The sequence below is a fragment of the Anabrus simplex genome, chromosome 14 (genome assembly GCF_040414725.1).
Source record: "Anabrus simplex isolate iqAnaSimp1 chromosome 14, ASM4041472v1, whole genome shotgun sequence".
Lineage (NCBI taxonomy): Eukaryota > Metazoa > Arthropoda > Insecta > Orthoptera > Tettigoniidae > Anabrus > Anabrus simplex.
In genome coordinates this window covers 98,076,915-98,099,475 of record NC_090278.1, presented here as the reverse complement: position 1 = coordinate 98,099,475, position 22,561 = coordinate 98,076,915, and the positions used below count along the sequence as shown (strand labels likewise).

At 38.6% G+C, this 22,561-nt stretch overlaps 1 protein-coding gene across 10 annotated transcripts in view; it reads left to right on the top strand.

Annotated features, from left to right (window-relative positions):
* Window positions 1-22,561, top strand: part of msn (serine/threonine-protein kinase msn) — a 225,024-nt gene that overhangs the window by 103,097 nt on the left and 99,366 nt on the right. For 9 of the 10 annotated variants that reach the window (XM_067158047.2, XM_067158046.2, XM_067158039.2 and 6 more), the window contains 2 exons: window positions 11,311-11,534; window positions 21,570-21,637. In XM_067158047.2, coding sequence (XP_067014148.1) covers window positions 11,311-11,534; window positions 21,570-21,637 — 292 coding nt within the window. The remainder of the gene's footprint in view (window positions 1-11,310; window positions 11,535-21,569; window positions 21,638-22,561) is intronic. The other variant, XM_067158041.2, reaches the window with a different exon arrangement.

The following is a 22,561-nucleotide window of genomic DNA, read 5'->3' as shown; positions in this document are numbered from 1 at the left end:
TCAAATCCCTCTAATTAATGGCAGTTGGTATCTCAGCATTTTACTGTCCTCACCAGGCAGGGTATATTTGCTAACAGGCTGCTATAAACTGGGCTACTTGCACAAATAAACTGGAAGATTGAGATAACTTTGAAAGGTTAATGGGGCTGATGACATTTCGAGGTGAAGATCCACTGACTGACCCAAGAGCTCATTGCAGTTGGGATATATGCCTACATAAATAAATTATGTAATAACAAAGAACGACTTGAAATGATAAACATTACAGAAATTATAGTAAATAAAAGAACATTTAAAAAAAAGATATACAGTAGAACCTCGATAATTCAAAATTGGTTAATTCAAAGAAGCTGTCGTTCCCGGAAACGTGAGGTACGGTTTTGCATGTTATTTAAATTGTTTAATTCGTAATTTGAAGAATAATGTTGGTCCCATTAGTGAAATTCAGACTTTTAATTCAAACTGCCCATTTTTTTTTTTTTTTTTTTTTTTTTTTTTCAGAGTAATTTAAATTCGAAATTTATCCACGTCATGATAGAACACGTATTCCGGAATGTGCGGGGGTAGATTTCAGTATTTTCACTCACTTCGGTGTGTCTACATTTGCTTTTGCGTTTTAAGGAACACCATAATATCACTCAGCAGGCAGTGTGCTGAGAAGCAGAATCCGCGAACACCGGCGATGCCGACAGTTGGCAAAAAAGCACGGCTCATATGATCAATTCGTACGCAACGAATATTGTCAATGCCGAAGTAACTGCTCTTTTTTTTTCTTTTTCGAGCCCAAACAGACTTATGATTTTATAGGAGGGAAGTAAAAGCCGGTAAATCGTACATGGGAGGTCATTGCACTGTATTGCAATGCACACGGAAGCGAGACACTTCTTCCCCTCGTCATAGGGAAGTGCAATAAACCATGATGTTTTAAGGGCATCGGGCACTTTCCATGCAAGTACAGGACATCTAAACTGCAATCAGTACAGTAATACAATGAATAAAGAACTTCCACAAAGGAGCCAGCATAATTTGTCCTTGTCTTTGAACCGTGCATTCTTCTTTTTTTTTTTTCTTTCGATGTGTGAGATTGTTTGCCAGTGATTTATTCAAGTGCATTATTTGAATAATATAAATGCACGTTGTTGGATACATTTTGGGAATAGATTTTTTTGAAAGCATTTGAAAGGTTTTGTAACGTGGCAAGGGTTCGCATTTCTGAATTACGAGATAAGTACCTTGGTGGGAAATCATACAAGGATAGACGAGTCACTGTACTGTATTCGAATGCAGACGGAAGTGAGACACTTTCTCCCCTCGTCATAGGAAAGTTCAATAAACCACGATCTTTTAAGGGCTTCGGGTACTTCCCGTGCAAGTACAGGACATCTAAAATGCATTCTGTTCAGTAATCCAATGAGTAAAGGACTTGCTCACGGGAGCCAGCTTGGATTTCTCCTCGTCTTTGAATTATGCTTTTGTTTTCTTTCGTTGCGTGAGGTTATGTTTGTCAGCGAGTTATTTTCCAAGTGAATACTGTATTGTGAATTTGAATACTGTAAATGCACTTTGTTGGATACATTTTGGAAATTATTTTTTTTCACTGGCATTTCAAAGATTTAAACTTTGAATCAAGGTTAATTGCATGCAGTACAGGTCTTAGAATATTTTTTGATGCGGCAAGGGTTGGCATTTCTGAATTAAGAGTTGGCGCTTAATTCGAAATCACGTAATTCGAAGACCAATTTTTGCGTCCCAACGACTTTGCATTAACGAGGTTTTACTGTAATTAATTTTTTATAAGTAGTTGAACGTAATAATAAATAGCAATCACTTGGATATTCTTATGAAATTGATCGGAATATTCCTTCCTCACGGATATTCTACATAGTTTCTCCAACACTACAAGTTTCTCCTTTTAATGCTCAGCATATTCTTTATTGTCTTCGTAAGAGTTTATCTGCATCATATGTAGTTACTCAGAATTTACAAATTCATTCATTGAAAGGACATTGAAAGCACTCAGATCAAGATCTTCTAGGCTTTGTGTATTTGATAGCTTATTTCAGACTAATACAGGATGCCCCTCTGGTTAGTAATACTCGTGTGTGGTTCGTATTTGTCTAAAAGAATCTCACAACACATCGAGTTCTTTGTCATATTTGTTGCTAAAATATCAAGCTCAGTGCAGCGACTGTATCCAGGTCCCAACCCCCACGCAGAGCAGAGTACCGCGCCTGGCCACCTGCGTACCTCTTCGACCGGAAGCTTGGCGCCGCCACCGTATGTATGCATGGGCAATGCTTCTTGCAGTGCTCCTTCAGAACGTGGGTCAAGACGTAGAGTTTTTGTTGCTACTCACTACTGCTGATAAACTGGGGAAGTAGTTAACACACAATATTGTCGTCCCATCTTTTGAAAAGAGTACTGTAAGGCCTTTGGAGGAGAGAAGTGTCCAGTGCCCTATTTCTTATTTGTACAATTATTGTTGTTTCCATTTCATATTAATATGTGTTCGGAACTTGCTCTTTAGAAAAAATCCACGTATAAATGCAAAGTTGATATCACGGCCCATATTGAGAGGAATGCAGAGGTGAGGCACTTGCGCAGTGAATCTCTGTTGTAATGAAACTGGGTTGGAAGATCAGTCCAGCAGTTTTGTGCCAGTAACACCATCCAGATGTATTATTTTGTGTTAATAAAATGGGTTCTGTTTGTGTTGTCCGTGTGAAGTGTTTTATGCAACTTTAAAATAAAACTGGTCCGAGCCGCCCGACTATTAATTACAGTTTATTTTACAGTTAACTGGCTTTTAGAGACGAGGAAAATTAAAAAAATAAATCTCGCACACAAGATACCCACAATGTAATTAGTCGGAGAAGAACACAATTCCGCTTCAAAGCGGGTACAAGTCTTATTGCAGCTGTGATGACACCACAAATTTGTGAATACACTAGAGTCCTGTTAATCCGGAAAGTCTAGTTAATCCGAACTGAAATATTTAATTTTTTAATAAAAATTCTCCTTATTGAAATGAAAGAACATATTATAGAATGAAGATTTACTTGCATTTTATTAGTCATATTTTACTACTAGAATAACTTAATGTAAACATAATTACAAGTCATAAACCATCAATCACTTTAGAAAGTCTGTTAGTTTCTTTTGCCATAGTGATTGGAACCTACTTGAAGATGCAGTGTTAAACCAGCATCTCATAAACATTACATCACTGGGCGCAGCAGCGGAGTGTTGCTCGACGTAGTGTACGGCAAGTTCTAAGGCGGCCGCGGCATCTGAATGCGACGCTAGTTGTTCATTGTGGTCTTCTTCGTAGTCACTCTTCCTCATCAGCTCCAGATTCTTTCTCCACCATAGCTACAATTTCTTGGTCTGTTTTCAATTGATGACAGTCAGCTTCCGTCCACTCGCTAATGTCATTTTCATTGGCTTCCTCACACCTAAGAAGTTGCTGAACGATTTCAAGGTGATTGACATTTGCACACGCTTCCGGTGGACTCCCAACGAATGCGAGACTCGGCCACAGTTTCTTCCACGTTTTCCTCGTGAACTGTTAACCGACACCCTCCCATGCCTCTGCTGCCCAGTAAACCACGTCCTTTACATTCACGTTCTTCAGTTTTGGAATAATAGTAAGTGAACTGTCATTCTCAATCACGTACCTGAGAAGTTTCCTTTTATACACAAATTTTACATTTTGCAGAATGCCCTGGTCCATTGGCTGCAATATTGACGTAACATTAGGACGGAAGAAAATTGCTCTTATTTCACCGCAAGTTAATTTACTCACTACTGGATGCGATGGAGCATTGTCAATTAAGAGCAATGCCCGAGAAGGCAAACCACTTTTTACACTAAAACTTTTAACTGAGGGAACAAACTGTTTTTCAAACCATTCCTTGAAAAGTTGTGCATACATCCATGCCTTTCTTTGATTTCTGTTGTAAACTGGAAGAGTGTTCATGTTACAGTTTTTAAATGTCCTTGGTTTTGCTGATTTGCCAATAACCATTAGGGGCAATTTTGCAGCATTACTACAGGCTAATACAGTAACAGGTTCCTTACTCATCTTAAATCCAGGTGCACGAGACTCATCCGCAGAGGCAAGACTTTTACTGGGGAAGGGCTTGGAAATTCAAACCCGTTTCATCGGCATTATACACTTGTTGCGGTGAATAATTTCCTGATGCTACCTGATGTAATCTTCTGCAGTGGCACGATCACCTGATGACTGCTCTCCCGTTCTTAACTACCCTACTGTAATTTTATACCGTATTTTATTAATGGACATTTCAAATTACAGTATGTACTGTACTGTTTTGTAGAAACTATTTTCCTCAGACGGTTGAGGCGCTGGCCTTCTGACCCCTACTTGGCAGGTTCGATCCTGGGTACAGTCCGGTGGTATTCAAAGGTGCTCAAATACGTCAGCCTCGTGTAAGTAGATTTACTGGCACGTAAAAGAACTCCTGGGGAAGGAAATCCGTCTCCGGAAACCGTAAAAGTTGTTAGCGGGACGTAAAAATAATAACGTTATTATTAGGAAATATTTTCCGGTTAATCTGAGAATTTCGTAATCCGAACAGACTCCGGTCCCAATTAGTTCGGATTAATAAGACTCTACTGTAGTTTTGTGCGTACGACCCATGCAATGAAAACACACATCGAAGTCATCCGGTTCATCTATGTTTCGTAGTTAAGAAATGTCCGCCTCCGTAGTGTAGGCCTACTGCAGCTCTGATGGCGTCCCACAGATAGGTGAATAGTTTCGTGTCCGACCTGCGCATTGCAAGCATGCATCAGTCATCCTATATGTTTGTGTTTTGTAGTTAAGAATGTCTGCCAGCATAATGGTTAGCACAATTAACTGCCGTTCTCGGGAGTCTAGAGTTTGATTCTCGGTATTGTACTGCCAGAGATTTACCAATGGCAGGAAGGTTGATATGTGGTAAAAATGGTACATGCAACTCCTCGCCACCGGGGTCATTTCTAAAAGGAGCTTCACCACCTCGGCATGAGGAAATGAGTTTACTTTAGTTGAGAAATATTCCCGGTTGTTGCTATTGATATAGCAGGTGAGATCACTAACAAAGTGATCATTTAATATCTTATAACTCGGGCCAATATAAGTATTTTTTGGAGAGAAGTAAGTTTAAAACAATTTGGGGCTGGGTGTATGTGTCATCTTATCATTTCATCCTCATCACGACGCGCAGGTCGCCTACTTGCGTCAAATCAATAGATCTGCACTAGGCGAGCCGAACATGTCCTCGAACACTCCCGGCACTGAAAGCCATTTGCCTTTTTTTTTTACTCACCTAAAAAAATAATACAGTCGAACCTCGATATCGTTAACCTCCATTACTCGAAATTTCTGTATCTTGAAGTAACTTAAATTTCCTGGCCGTTTGTCCTATTCTTCAGATGTATTTATTTCTCTATTACTCAAAATTCAGTTGCAGGAATTCCTAGTTTTCTCGAAGCAAACATTTCCTCCCTTGAAGCAAAAGATACTGTGTAACTCGAATTTTGTGCCACATTAACTGTGTAATACGGCATTTGTGGTTTGTGAGGAAGGAGTCAACACCTAAAGAAACAGTTGCAGTGATGCTGGGAGCTAATAAGACGGGAAGCGATAAACTAAAACTTCTAATGATAGGAAAATCGGCAATGCCTCGCCTCCAGTAATGGACCAAATATATTGGTATTATAAATTTACTCATTCGGAACAAATATTTCAGGTTCCCTATGGGAATCAACATCTTTATCATATCATGTGAATTAATTACCGATCACGTTCGAAACTAACCTATGAAGTAGCGGATGACAAGCTCCATTTACGAATCTTGGCTGGGTGGTATGATGAGAGATTTCAGCATGAATGGAATGAAAGGTTAGCAGTAACAAAGAAGAGACTATGGGATTTTGCCCAAGGTATATTTCTTGTTTCACTACTGTATGTACTGTTTTGCTGTCTTATAATTGTAGTGATGCCATAACATAGTTTCAGTATCATTAAATACTGATAAAAGTAATGTGTTCAATATAAGCCTGTAGATACGTATGATTCAATTATGTACTATACATGCTCAAAAACTGTATTCTCTGTATCTCAAAATTTCAATAACTGGAAATAAAATTTAGCTCCCAAGGTGATATCGAGGTTCCATTGTAATCATACTAAGAATAATAATATTGATTTTATGTCCCCGCTTTCAACGATTTTTGGAGACGCCAAACAAAACATACAGTAGGTATGTGTTAATTTAAAAAACGGAGACAACGAACGTACAAAATTAAACATAATGATAATAAAACACATTACCGACACACCTGTAGATATACATAAATGCGGCAAACTATACTGTTATTTATTTTTGTAATTTTCATCATGGAACTCACGGCACAATCCAGGTGCTCGATAGCATACCTAACCTAAACAATGCGGTCTCTCTTACCTCATTTACAGATATTACAAGATATTAGAATCATTCCGTATTGGCGGTTTTCACTTTACAAAGGAAATACATGATGTCCTCATGTTTCAACTCGTTTGAGCCATCTTAAGTGAAAAAGGGTTAAAATCATTTACATAATAGATGGTAAAAAATGTGTTAAAAACAAGGCTGAGATGATTCCAGGAATGCGAAAAAGATCTGAGGCAGATTGGTATTTCAGACCAAGAAATTCCTGACAGGTTCGCATTTAGAAGATTGGTGAACAATTATCAAGGTTTCAAAATGGCATCAACTTCCAGAAGATGGAAAGGATCTTTGTCTGAAGAGCATAAACAGGCACTCGTCGCTGGGCTCAGAAGACACTGGCAGGAAGTCAAAGCCGGAACAAGAACAAGACCTAGACACTAAAATGAAGTTGGTTGTTACCACGCAGTCCATAGAGGCTCAACTCGATGTATAAAAAAGAAAGAAAGAATGAAAAACAAAAGAGACATGACAGAAACAAAAAACAATTCAATATATACACATTTCCATCATTAGATGGAGTAAAAATCAACTCGTTTTAGACATCTTTAATGAAAAAAGGTACGTTTTTTACATAATTGATGCTAAAAAAGTGTTAAAACCTAATGAAGAAAACAGTGAAAAAAAAATGAAACAAGACAGAAACAAACAATAGTGATTATGATGAGGTTGTGGACCTCTTAGTCTAAAACTTACAGTGTGTTATAATTTAAAAACGGGACGAAATCACTGTGTTAAAAACTTAAAATGACAGTCTGTGTCTGTTCAGTCACCATCACAAATAGTACTTACTGCTGTTGTTGACTCTTGGTGTGTAAGTACCCGCACACCTATTTCCACGTTAAATAGACATTTCAGCTTGGCAGGTGCAAACACTTCATTTTCTATTTTACAGATACAAAATACGTCCAACAACACAAAGTGAAGGAAGGAGCTTTCACGCTAATCATACAACATAAGATCAAATAATGCGTAATGACATTTGACAAAATCAAATAACGTAAAAACCAAGGGAAGCATGTTGCAAGAATAACGCTATTACACATCCTATTCAGTTTTATGGTAAAAACTATTTTTAACGTGAACTGCAAGTGCTGTACATAGATCGACCGGACAACAACCTTGACTTCAACATAAGTGTTCATATTATTTCAAAAAACTTATACCATTATACCATCAGTAGACGAACACTGCTGATCGCATGTCATAACTTGGTTACATAAGTACATTATGCCGCATGAATTTAATTGTGCTTCAAAATGTTTTATTCATCTACCCATAAGTTTTAATGTGGAACATTGGACATTTATAATTTAAGAATATTGTATATTTAACATCCATGCACATAATAGTAATGTGAAGTTTTAATTCTCATATCAATTAACATAGATGATTGTACTAAGAACATTTGTAAATTGACAATGTTTTACCCATACTATGTGACATTCTTATAGTAATATTTTAATTTACATGTTATGTTGGTCAGCTGAAGATGACCTTCACAAGGTCGAAACTGGTATAGTAAAATAATATCGATTAATTGGAAGCTTCAAAAACTTCCTATTAGTGATACCAAAGTCAATATGGAAATTAAACTTATAGATTATGATACCCCAGCATTTGCCTGGTGTGAAAATGGGAAACCACAGAAAACCATCTGCAGGGCTGCCGACGGTGGATTCGAACCCATTATCTCCTGAATGAAAGATCACAGCTGCACAACCCTAACCATACGGCCAACTCATTTCGTTTATATTTTCTCGACCGTCCTCTACAACACTTTTGTTGCATCTTCTAATCTTTGTTGTACTTTCAACAACTCTCTTCTGTACTGTTCTTGTGTTTTATTCTTACCCTCCTCACCTTCCTTATTTGTAAAACTGTGAATACTGACAACAATCTCATGCGTTTGTCCATTTGTTGTTGCAAAATTCAGTTTAGAATTTTCAGTGGCCAAGTGTGGCACACATATGGTGCACTGGCAGTGAACTGATTTGTTTTAAGCTACTGACCGTACATCCCCTCTTCAGCATTCAACTATTGGACAGTACTAGCTGTCACTCTGCCAGCAGGCTTTTAAGTGCCAAATAACTGGCATAGTGTTTCTCGTAAAGACTGAGATGGTCCTAGTTGCCTGAGAGTTTGGTTACCGGTTGCATGGACATCTCAGACTACGCAGTAAACCATAAAAACTAGAAGTAAAGCCAGTGAGGGTCCTCTCAGTGTAATCAAATGACAAAATTTATCTTTATGTATTCACCATATGAAGATGATATAGATAAGTTTTATGAAAGATCTGCAGCAAGGATAGGGCATGTGACTCCCACGGGTGACCTGAACATCTGGATGTGGTGATGTTGACGTAGCCTACTCTTTTCGAATCTCATCAGGGGGTCTGCTCAAGGCTTAAGGTCTCCATCCGGTAAATGAATCACGGTCAGCAGTGTCATATGTGCTCGCTCCATATGAACACTCCGGAGATGTTTGGAAATACCACCACCTCTCCTACCCTGTCGGCCAACATTTTTTGGTGACATTTTTATTCCACAAACGGGACCTGAACCGGTAACCACGTTGCCAGACCGTTAAGAATTGACGGCTTCGATGCGGGCGAAGGATAGGCCTGTCCTCAGCGGGAGGATTAGAAATCGAAATGAAGGATATGAATAGGTGATGGCTAAATGTAATTCAGAAGATTTTACTGCTGTGTGTTATAGGTTTAACAATTATTGTAAATTCCTTCTTAACCATAAGGCACCGAGCTCGATAGCTGCAGTCGCTTAGGTGCGGCCAGTATCCAGTATTCGGGAAATAGTAGGTTCGAACCCCACTGTCGGCAGCCCTGAAAATGGTTTTCCGTGGTTTCCCATTTTCACACCAGGCAAATGCTGGGGCTGAACCTTAAGGCCACTGCCGCTTCCTTCCCACTCGTAGCCCTTTCCTGTCCCATCGTCACCGTAAGACCTATCTGTGTCAGTGCGACGTAGAACAACTAGCAAAAAAAAATAAAATAAATAAATAACCATAAGGCTACTGGGCATCAGATTCATATTAGATTGTTTCTTAGCTGTCTTTGAATTCAGAAAATCTGTTACGAATGTTCAGATACTGTATTCTGGGCCCTGTTTCATAAAACATATTTCACTAATATTATTAGTAAGAAACCAATAATATTAGTATTACATTTCATAAAATTATTAGCTAACAATATTAGTTATTAGTTTGAGTCAAAATTATTAGTAAATGTTCCTAATAATATTAGTAAATTGTTTCATAGACAACATGACTAATAAAAGTTACTCATTATTAGGATTATTTCCACGAGTGTATTTTGACTCATAATTCATATTATTAGTGAAACCAAAGTGAGCGGTATTTTAATATTTTGGCATAAAATCGTGAAGATCACTGAAATGGTCGACTCTGATTCAAACAGTGATAAGGAACGAGTGTAGGTATTCACCGTTCAATAAATGTTACGTCAAAAACAGCCTGTCCTGGCATATAACAAACATATGAATACAATGGGAAATTTAGGTTAGATTACAGAACTACTGAGTATTTGCTTGATGGGATTGGTAATAGAACGTTCCACTGCAAGGTATGAAGCATAACCTTAAAATAGCAGCTTCACATTGCTCTCCACCAGTAGGTAGTGATACACAGTATCATTGTGTTTCTCTAATGCAGTTCTGCTCGGACACTCCCAAGTATCCTTTAAAATCTTGGCTTATATCACAATTAAACCAAGGTGATGCTGGTGATGATTATTGTTTTAAGAGGAAGTAGGCTACAACTAGGCAACCATCGTCTATAATAACACTAATCAGATATAAAAATGGAAAGGATCCGACATTTTGAAAAATGAAGTTATCGGCTAAAGAAAGGAAAGGGCAACGAAGGGCGTGAAAATGAAAGACTCTCTCGGCCTCGCAACCTCATACTGTCAGGGTCTGAAAAGAAGAGGAGTTGAACAAGGGAGGTCAGAAGGGTAGATGAAAATGAGCCTGGCAGAAGTAAGTTGGAACAATGGCAGGACTCATCTCAGTGCCCCATGTTCGCCAACACACTCTTCCAAGTTGAGAGCCCTTGGACCCCTTTTAATCACCTCTTACGACAGGCAGGGGATACCATGGCTGTTATCCTGCTGCCCCCACCAAAAGAGAGTAAACAAAGATTTTGCTAGTCCATAGAGATTTTTAAGAGCTCATGTAATAAAAAAGTAAAAGGAACAAGGAGGGTTATAGTGTGCAAAAGGCTGCGAATAGTTGATGTTTTAACTCAATCACTTTCCGCAAAGAAACTTTCTTCTCTCACATTATTTTCACTTTTATCCATTTTCATAGGTATCAAATTCACTACAACGAAAATATCAACTGAGCCTTTTGAGCATGTGGATTAATAGTCGGTTGTAGTCAAGCATTAGCCTATTGCTAGGAACAAACGAGTTCTAATATTATTAGTTAGTTTTATGAAACAGGGCCCTGGGGATTTTTTAATGATACAGACAACTATCTGATCTGCCGTGAACTAAGAATTGCTAGACCTTGGACAAGCTGAAGTCTGTCATCAAATGGATAAGGTTATGAAATCAGGAACTGTGAAGTTTTATACTCAAAACGAACTTTCAGCGTATTATGTCATGTTCAGTACATACAGCACATATCGAAACGATGTTAAGTACAGAACAACGACGACCCTTTGATTGTGCGTAATGCCCATCCCAGTAGTGTTATTCTTTTTGGAGAGGTTTGAGATTATTGCCCAGTTTGGTTTAGTTCCGCGTGAGGAGTGTTCTGTCGTGTGTCTGCAGGACCTGGACATGATCGCTGCCCAACTCAATGAACTGAGCCACATCAGTAGCCCTCAGCCAGAAGCACCAGCCAGATCGAGACAGAACGGCAAGGCCGCGGCTCCAGCCCCTCTACCGCAATCGACGTCGTCGATCCTGGATCCTGACTCTGATTCGGACGAGGAGGAGGAAGGTCGCGTGAGGAACGATGGCACCCTGCTGGCCAGCGATCCACCTAAACCACTGTAAGTACTTAGTATGTGTTTGCTTTTGTCTTGAATGCAGATTTGTGAAGGGCTCACAGACTGTATTAATCATATTTTTCATTTAATTTGAAAAGAAAAATAACTGTGTTTTGAGTGTTGGTGACATCTTTCTCATTCGTTATTGATTACATAAGATACTGTATTTACTTTCATATTAGACCCTCCTAAACGAAATACTGCTACTTCATTGTCAGTGAGCCTGTGTGTCGGTATAGTGTGTACTGTCACAATTTCAGATAATATACAAGCTTTACACTATTATTAAAAATTGAATGTTCTTGAGTTCGCTGACAGAAATGGTGCGTGGGCTAAAAGTTGTGAATTTGCTGTTCAGCTGAATATGATTAAGTATTGGCAAAATCAAAAAGAAAATTTGCTGGCTGCAGAAGGTTCCAAATCATTCCTCAGTGTGCAGTCAGGAAAATGTGCTGTTTAAGTGGGTAAGGAAATGTTAGATTTTTCTCTTAAAATGTTAATTTGTAATGGTTTATAATATTCTTTAACTAGAATATTCAGTGAATTGTCTTTTAATGTATTTTGAAGTTTATTGTACAGTATGTTTATAAATTATTTGCTATTGCTACTTTATTTAACTGATCTTTGAAAATGTTATAATTTAAAACTCTGTTCAGTTTTTTATCTTTAAAAATCGAAGGGGAGGGGGGTTTCATATGCTAATAAATACAGTATTTGCAGCAGATTTGGGGGGAGTAGTGCATGTAGAAGCATCACTATCAAGGTTTAATTCATGTCCATTCCAGGTGAGACTGTCGCGCCTTGATTCTGGAATGTAGGTTTAACTGAAGGAGACACAACATTTAATGGCATACAAGTACCAAGTGAGGAATGTGTAGTGATCCTTGACGATTTGATTAGTAAACTACTATTCTTTCATTTTGAAGTGGTGATAAAGTATATAATAATGACTGATGTATCTCATGTTGACAAGAAGCGGATAACAGAACAAGTTGGTTTCAACAGAGAAGCCCTTTTTTTTAATTAGAAGTACTGTATATTTGATTTGGAAAAGAGTTGATATACAGAGTGTCCCCAAAAAGCACCAACAAGGCTTTGTATGTTGTGCGAGATGGCGGACTGATCTGTTTTGAAGGAGTCCCTATCCAGAAAAGCACAGTTTGGGCTCTGAAGAGCGTCGAAAACTGAGAACGGTTGTTACAATTTGTTCTGATTTGGTGTCTTAATGCGGAAGGTATGCAACCCTTTAGCCATCTGTGTACTGCGGATTAGCGACTTCAGCCTAATAACATTCCTCCGCTTGTCTTCCATTCTTCCACACAGTCCTTGATGCGCATCCTACTGTGTTACCTGTATACTGTAGTTTGCCAATGCAGTAAAGTTAATAGTTGTGCGACATGTACCAGTATACAGCTGCGGAAATGACCGACATGGTGCTTGCATACGGCAAAGCGGATTGCAATGTAGAGCTGCTGCAAGATTGTATGCGGAACGTTTTCCAAACAGGCGTACTCCGCTTCATTCCACGTTCGCGGCCTTTGAGAGACTAAGAGAAGCCAGGCAGTTCCACGTAGGTAGTATGAAGAGTACGATGTATGACACTTCTGTAACAGCAGCAGAGGACCTTATTGCTCAAGTCATCGGAGCGATTGTAATTCTTCAAAGACAAGTGCGCTTATTGGGTCATGTGCATGAGGCTCTGCAATGACGTTGGAGCTACGCAGTTTGAACCCTGTTTGTAAATAGCCTGTTGTGCTCATGTTGGGTTTACTGACGACATGCGTTTCGCACACCCATCTCACACTTCGATGTACTATAGCACCCAAGGCATGCGTTTCTGGTTATGGATTTCTTCTTGAAAACGGATCAATTTGCCTTCCCGCACATCATACTAAGCGTTGTCGGTGTTTTATTGGGACTCCCTGTATAGTTCACAGAAGATAATGGGGAAAATCAGTTATTATGATGGTTGTAAGGAAACGATACTGGAAAGAGCTGCAGTCTTGAAGAAAATCTGAAATAATGAATGTGGTTGCGTCCTTTTGTGTGGCACAGAGAAGTAAATATCATTTCAAGACACTCGTTTCTATCGGGAATTTCTATCAAACTGTCATTTAAAATGAGAATTTTTGTTGAAGCTAGTTTATGAATAGGGCCTTTATTTATTTATTTATTTATTTATTTATTTATTTATTTATTTATTTATTTATTTATTTATTTATTTATTTATTTATTTATTTATTTATTTATTTACATAGTTTACGCCCACATTGGAGCACTGAAATCAAACCCAAATACATTTACGTTAACAAAGAATTAACTGAAGATTTAGCTTGCATCATCTTCTTCCTTTCCCAAAACATCTTCATTCTGGCTGACCTGGTTGCCCTTTCTTCATCAGATATGACATATTGTTTGTGTTGTACAGTTTTTAATGACAATCTTATTTGTTTGTTCTTAAGAATCCTTTTTTCTTCTCTATTTTCATTTTGCTTCATTGTAATATTCAGCTCTTCTAAATCATTCTGAACTTCTTTAAACCAATTATTTTTTGTTTTACTTTTCCAAAAGTAATTAAATAGTTGTTGTATTATCCTATTACCATGACAGAAAAAGGATATTCTTCTTTTTCTCATCGTATCTATTATAGATTCACTTTCGCTATAAACATTTTTATGTACCATAAAGTGGGATGTATCTGATAATCTCTTAAGAAATCTCCCATTTACTGTAGTTGATTCACAACAATAATTTGAAATTAATTCTATTTAATTTTGATGGCATCAGATTCATGAATTCATTCATATTTTGTTCTCAATTGCATGTGTTATTGCCGGTCGCTTCCAGCTCGTAAAATGGAGTGAATTAGATATGTAATTTATTTTGTTTATAAAAGTTGAAACTGTAATGGGGAGGAACTTACAAATGGAATCAAGCCGTTAATGTGCAAATTTGATCGCAGTTTTTAGTTAAAATTTAGTGAATTTACAACAGTGTATCAAATTTTATTACTATGCTAATTTATAAAAGACTACAACACATTTAATTCTAACATTGTGGTGGTGATGAATAGTTTTCAAGAAAATGTAAAGGATGCTCGTGTAAGGAGCACGAAGCAGACAGCCTTCATCGGTGGTGGTAGTGGTCATTGTTGGCAAGTAGACTCTCTGTGGCGGAACAGGAGCGGATATGTAATGTTAAAGGCGGGTGTTTCCCTGGTTAACATCCCACTTCGGAATCTCTTGAGTGCAGTAGAGTGGAAAGTTAGATGGTGTGAACGGGGACAAGAAGGTGCAGCTAGTTTTTACCCAGTGTGGAAAACTGGGCAGAGTCTGCACTGAAGCTGGTAGACGATGATGTATTGAGTTGGGCACACGCAGACACTGGCTTTAGAGGCTTAATGAGTATGTTTGCTCTGGATGGCAAGGCTGAATGTATAGATTGTTTTGTGTGACTGTGAAAACTGTTGTAATGGAGATACTGCTGATTGTTGGTGGTTAGACATGTACAGATGTGTTGAGTCTGCCGTCCTGCAGATGAAGGTTAATGTCAAGGAAAGTGAGAGATGTGGGGGAGATCTACCAAGTGAAATGGAGTTGAAGCAGTGGACGAATGAGTCAAGTACCGTATTTCACTGCATAATTGTCGCATTCTTTATTTTCAATACAAAAATTTATTTTAAAATTTTAATCGGATAATTGTCACGTGCAAATTTTGTTTATCAAACATCTTAAAAGTTAAGCATTGTGTACAGTAAAACCTCGATGCATTGTTTATCAAGGGGAAAATAACGATGGATGCAGGAAAACGCTAATTGTGGGTGACATATAAAATAGGGGGAAAGCATAATAAAATATGGGTACTGTATTTGGGCATTTTTCGTCATGTAATTATGATAATGGCATGTGGCCTCCGAAGCCAGGTGCAGCTCTTTCGAGTTGTCGCAATACAATGAAAATGCAGCTCTACCTAAGATGAATCCTAGTGTGTAAGTCTGCGCGCACTCACAGCCCCCGAACTGTCGGAATTCATCAACGAAAGTTAAAATCGCCGACCCAATCGTGACTCTCGAACTGAAGGCCAACACGTGCTAACCATTTAGCCGTTAAGCCGGACAAAAATTCTAAACAAGCAAAATCTTAAAATTGCTCTCACACTACGAAGAAGTGTTGCCTCAATAACAGATCCGATGGAACAGGAGGAAGTAAAAACTGCTATTCTCAGATCCAAAGACACCTGTGATACCGCTTGACACATGGACTACCTTATTCAACATATGTTATGCAACAGCAGAATTACCAGATGGATGGTGACAATCCGCCATAAAGATGATTTACAAAGGCAAAGGAGATACAAGTGACCCAGACTCATACATCTACAAGGTCTTTGTAAAAATACTAACGAACAGACTTGTCGCAGCAGCTGGAACAATGATCCCTGATCTACAGTTCGGATTTACGAAAGGAAGAGGAACTAAATGCAGTAAAAATCTCATTGCCAGTATTTAGGACAACATTAGACATCCAAAAGGAAAATTCTGTGTAATCTTCATAGATTTCAGAAAGGCATTTGATCTGCTGAACAGAGATATGCTCCTTCTAAAAGCAGCCGATATGATAAAGACAACCCACTGACTATAGTAGTGACAGTACATGACAGCAAGACACATTCAGCAATCATAATACAGAGTAATGGAGCACTCCAAGGTGATCCTCTAAGCCCCATCTTATTCAACATTGCCTTGGCAGACTTCGCAATGATCACTCACGAAACCTCCGTTACAATGTATTTATACACTGACGACATGATTATAGGGTCAAACAACAGGAAGAATTACACAATGTAATGACTTTGTCATTAAAAACAGCTTGGAAATTAACAAAAATAAGACAGTCCAGATGGTATTTAGAAAAGGGGCAGAATTGCAGCCAATGACAGACTGCAGTGTGGAAAGCAGGACTTGGAGGTCGTGAGCTCATTTAAATACATAGGTCGAGTCATAAGTTATGGCAACTATTTTTTTTTTTCTCGCGAACAGGAGACAACACGGAAAATCTAAGATATGGATTTGGAAACGTACGGTATGTACTTGCGTATGATGCCACTAGATGGTGTATGTAGACAACAGTGTGGGTCTAAGCATGCCCCCGAGTTCAGTGTGTGAGTGAGAGCGTCACAAAATGGAAGTCAACAAGCAGGAGCAGCGTTCGTATATTAAAATAGCAGTTCTCCGTGGCAGAAATGCACGCCACACCCGCCTTATTCGCCTGATCTGAGCCCACGTGACTATGATCTAATCCCCAAAGCCAAGAAGCCATTACGCAGACAACGGTTTGTTAACAAAGAGGACATCGTAACAGCATTACGGAGAGAGGTGTCACACATTAGCGATACACATGCAGCGAATGGTATTCAGCGCCTGCCCCACCGCTGGCAACGCACGGTGGAAACCTTGGGTGATTATTTCGAAGGTCTGTAACCAGTGGAGACCTGTCCTTTGTATGTAGTCTTGTGTATTTGCTGTCTATTCCATAATAAAACAATGTTTACTAATGGCCTGTGTTCTTTAACTTTCCTACAACAATCTCCTGAAGTCAGAATTTGTCTTCAGGCACTGTGCATAAATACATGCCCTATATTTCCAAATGCATATCTTAGATTTTCCATGCTGTCTCCTGTTCGCGAGGAAAAAAAAAAAAAGTTGCCATGACTTATGACTCGATCCTCGTATTTGGGTATCACACTTCAACCTTCAGCTATCTCTTTCAAATGTCATGTAAGAGAGAGAACTTCGGCAGCCATCAGAAGCATTTATGATATCTTGGATCCCACAAGACTATCCTTAAGCATGGCAGTTGTGTACTTGGATGGTGCAGCTCGGACGATGTCACAGCGGGCTGAGCGATACTGCCATCTTAGAGGTTAGTTTCAAGAGCAGGCTAGTGAAAAGATTATTGGTCCGGTTTGTAACAAGACAACTGGGTAGGGGGCAACAAAGTGGTCAAGGGGCCTAGAGCATCCCACTCACATCACAAGGTACGACGCGATTAATAATCCTGTGACTAATTAAAACGTACTCGGCGCTCGCCATAACTATTTTATAAACTGCACGTTTTTCTCATTTTCAACGAAGTTGGCAACCCTAGCCAGCCAATAGCAACACAGAAAATGGTCGCAAATTTGAGTTTTACAGTGTCTCTGTTTTAATTCTTGTAAACAAGAATACTTCTGTGGGCCGGGTAGTGGGTCGAGGAGAAGCGTTGGTGCCAGGAGGCTCGTAGTGATGTTGCGCGTGAATAACCTGCGCACAGCACTCCAGCCTACAAGATCCTTGCTCAAGACTAGCAACTCGTAATCGCTTGTACATTCTCACGTAACAGGTTGCCGCTACTATATGCTAGAGGATTCAGCTGTCTCTTTAAATTCAAAAATTTTTGTGTACATTTTTTACATACGATCAATCCATGCGGCAAAATTGTGGCCGAGGACAAATATTTTTCGACGATCGATGCGACAAAACGATAGTTCGAGGAACTATATATGTGGGGGAATTCAACATTGGTTTATGTGGAACATTTTTAGGACCGAATAAATTGAACGATGGATACGGGAAAACGACGATCAGACATGAAGAGACCTGCAGGTCAGTTTGACCCTGAAGAGGCTAGGACATGTTGAGCGGATGCAGGCAACTTGATCACCAAGGAAAAGATTGTTCCGGGACGAAGACCAATTGGACGCCCTAGAAAAAGGTGTTTAGATCAAATAAGAGAAGAGAGAAGAAATATGGGATGTCCTAGAGAGAAAAGAAGCATACCAGGACTGTAATAAGTAGAGGCAAATCATTCTTAAACATTCTACCCAGCTCGCTGGAAGGAATTCAGGATGATAATTTGTATTACCCAAAAAATTAATTTATAACTAAATTGTATTTGATACAAGTTTATATACTCACGTATATACTGTATATCAAAATAATTAAAATAGTTAGTCAAAATTCATAATTTATTTGCAACATTCCAGCAATCATTTTTCCAATCTGATAATAAAAATTAAATTAATTTGGGCATTTAAGTTAAAATATTACACTTGCCAAAATATTGCATTGTTCCGAAATACGAACTTACCGGTAAACAGTTTACTCCAAATGTTGTTTGTAGGTATTGCTGGTTTCAGAATCTGATGTGCTATCCTCGCTGCTTCTCATACCACTATAAGGTTCTTCGTCTCTGCCACAATGTGCCATCTTTGGATCTGCCTATTGCATTTGAAATCCCAGTCCTTTTGAAGTTCTTGCCGATTAGTTCAGGTGGTATAAGGTCCCACCCAACTCTTCATTACCCTCGAGCATAACAAGTCCAAGTATGGACGCCTAATATTTCCAGCTGATCGCCGCTCATTATCCACTTGTTTTAAAATCGACGTAAGTGGTCTTTAAATAGTTTGTTATTACACACATCCAGTGGCTGCAAGATAGAAGTTAGGCCACCGTATCTTATTTTCATTGAGTAGTTACTTAGGGGCTGGAGAGGTTCAGTAGCAAGGAAATCCTTCTAGTTTTTCCATGAATAGATTGGCAGGCATAGGATAGAGCCATCATAGTGCCCATAGCAGCACCATGAATCTGGTGGAATATTTATCCTTTGAAGTTGAAAGGGTTGTGGGTTAGGATGTGGTTTACTCAATATTATAGTCATTTAGATCCTTAACCAAAAATCGTCAACCAGCAAGTTGAGCTTGGAACTGAGGAAGAAACTGGTGAAGTGCTACATCTGGAGCATAGCAGAGACATGGACCATGAGAAAGAGGGAGGAAAAATACCTAAATAGTTTTGAAATATTATGTTGGCAGAAAATAGAGAGGATCAAGTGGACAGATCGGGTGACAAACGGTGATGTACTAAGAAGAGGAGGCGAGAAGAAAACTATTTTGAATACAATTCTTCAAAGGAAGGCCAACTGGAGTGGACACATACTTAGACACGAGGGGCTCGTACACAACGTCACCGAAGGGAAGGTCAAAGTAAATGCTGGACGTGGAAGAAGAAGAATTGAACATCTGTATGACATGAAAGAGGGACTGAAGGAAGAAATTGAAAACAGGGAATATTGGCATCAGAAATTCTTCGTACGAAGACATGGATCTGCCACTAGGCAGAATACTGTATAATAGTAACTAAGACAAGGTGAAATAGAGTGAAGAGTGGTGACATGAGGATCGGGAGAAGATTGACAGTTTTAAATATTTAGGTAGTACATTGTCGGAGGATGGAAATTGGACAAGTTGCAGAGTATGGAACAAGGATGTGCTGATAGGTTCACACTGAAATTGACATTTGCTTCAGCAGCCTCCAAGAGAAGCAAAGTGGGATCTCTGCAACTGAGTGAGGTTTCGTGAGAGAGTTAATGTTAGGAGACTGCAAGACAGGATGGAAGGATACAGGTATTAAAGACTAGTTTGAAGATGAATGGTGGAAGGACAGAGTGAAGTAGAATCTCCATATTATGTAACTATGGCGTAGAGAAGCATGCTCCACATTATAATCGACAGACAAGAGAAGGAAACTCAGAATACAGAATTAAAAGAAAATTATTTCATCATTGTAAAATTTCCAAACTAAAAGAGGGTTATATTTTGTATTGGTATAATTGGCAATGTAGATGATGATTTATATGATAAACTGTTTTTGAGATAGAAAGTTGTTGATAGTAATATTCACTGTGCCTTTCTGGAAATTGAAGATGCAATTCGGGTAGAAAAAGCACAAAATGTTTGTAAGATTATGCCAGGACATGGATTTATGGGTTGGTCCCTTTAAGTACTTACATCGTCAGATTCACCATACAGAAATCCAGTATTCTAATTGGATATGGATAGTGTCAAAACAATATTTTCCGTGGCCATGCAAATGAATAGTATTTGAGAAGTTCATATGAGGGTAAAAATATCGTATTGTACGACAGCAATGGAAGTTATCTGACTGACATCCTGCTTTCATGATAAATGATCTGCTTACATAAAATCAGCTTCATGGTCCGTATCACACTTCAATAGATTCACAATTAAGTATTTATTTATTTTCCACCTAGTCGATACAATGATTGCTTAAGGCAATTTTTAATGGTTAAAAGTGGTACATGTTTCGTATGTTATCAACATCCTCAGCCACATAACACTGTTTAGATGAAAAATATATAAATTGACAAAGTAATGCTTTAGAGGAGGTGTCCTTAAAATTAACATAAGATTGACAACATTAAAACAAACAACTCAAGAGAAATATATATATATATATATATATATATTACTTTGTCAATTTATATATTTTTCATCTAAACGGTGTTATGTGGCTGAAGATGTTGATAATATACGAAACATGTACCACTTTTGACCATTAAAAATTGCCTTAAGCAATCATTGTGGTGGAAAATAAATAAATACTTAATTGTGAATCAAATGATCTGCTATCGCATTCTTGTTCAGATGCCCCACATACATTTCCAGATTCGTGCCACCTTATCGAAATTGCTTCATTTTGCGTTATCATACGCCTATAGTTCTGTGACTGAGCGGAATGGCCTCTCGTGTTAACGCGCTCCAGCTGTGGAGCCAAGCCCTGCGTTTGGGGTACGGGTGGTTTGGCAAGGCTGTCCTGAGTATGGTTTTCTGTGGTTTCCCATTTTCTGTTCCAGGCAAATGCCAGAACAGTTCTTATTCATAGGCCACAGCAGATTCCTTCTACAATTTCATTCGCCATCTGTCGGATGGGGACGTTAAGCCTTGACAGTGTTAATTGACAGGATTAGGCTAAGGGCGTGAGAACACACACACACAAAACACTTTATCCAAATGATGAGAATACACCAGTCTTGAACAGGCTCACTAGATTTATTGTCAGGTCTTCACCTGTACGATGGAATGTAATAAGTTGGACTTGTATGCAATTAAAGCTTGTGTTCTCTTAAAACTTCCATCTTCTTCCTAACACAACTTAATCTTCTTTTCACTAATCTTACTGTTGTTGTTTATTTGGTGTAGGCCAGAACTTTCTCCTTACAGACCAACGGATGCAGCTCACAGCCCTCAGACCCTGGTCATACACGATGGTAAGTGTTGTCTACTCTCATATAGTATAAGTGCGGTGCTGGGGGAGACGGAAGTGTGGACATATTCATAAGATTTTGCTAGAGGAAGCTGTCAGTGATGCTGGGATAGGAAAGTACAAACCTGGTATTTGCTTGGGTGAAAATAAACAATCTGGTGAGCTGCCGATATCCTGAATTCAAGTGTACAGCTGTGCAGCCAACATAGGCAGCTCTGCAAATTATGATAATTTGTAGTGATGTGTGTGTGTGTGTATATATATATATATATATATACACACACACACATTTTAAAACAGTAATTTAATTTTGATTAGAGTAGGTACTCGCTGTTTGTTGTACAGTAGAAGTCTGTTATAGCGAGAATTAATAATAGCGAAACATTTACTCGCTATAGCGGATTGTTATATCCGACTTTTCATTAAAGTCGGGAAAACATCCTTACACATTAAAATCGGTATGAAACGGCAATCAGTTTGTTCAAAATTTGCGTTTTCGTGGATAATCTCCACACTACGGCTTACTTGTTTGTTATTTTTCAAAATCCGATACTACGTGAAAGTGTGTGTTTTAATTTCATTCTGAAAAAATTATACTATCACTCCAGAGACTTTTGTGGCAAACATTTCAGTTTTCTTCTTCAAGTGGGATCACCTAACCTAACCGTACATGTTGCATGAAAACATATTTCAACTGTATGTAGAGACGTGATAACCCCCTCACTAAAAATTTACATGGGAAGTCTCTCCAAAATTTAAATAGACGCAAAAAAATGTAAACTATCCTCTGAAATCAGTGACGTACCCTGCCATATCTTGAGGTGCATCACATTCTTCCTTAATATCAGTATCGAACATTAAAATTAAGCAGTCGTTTACTTCAGCTTCATTTCTAATGAGTTAACAACTGCTATTGGCCACATTATTT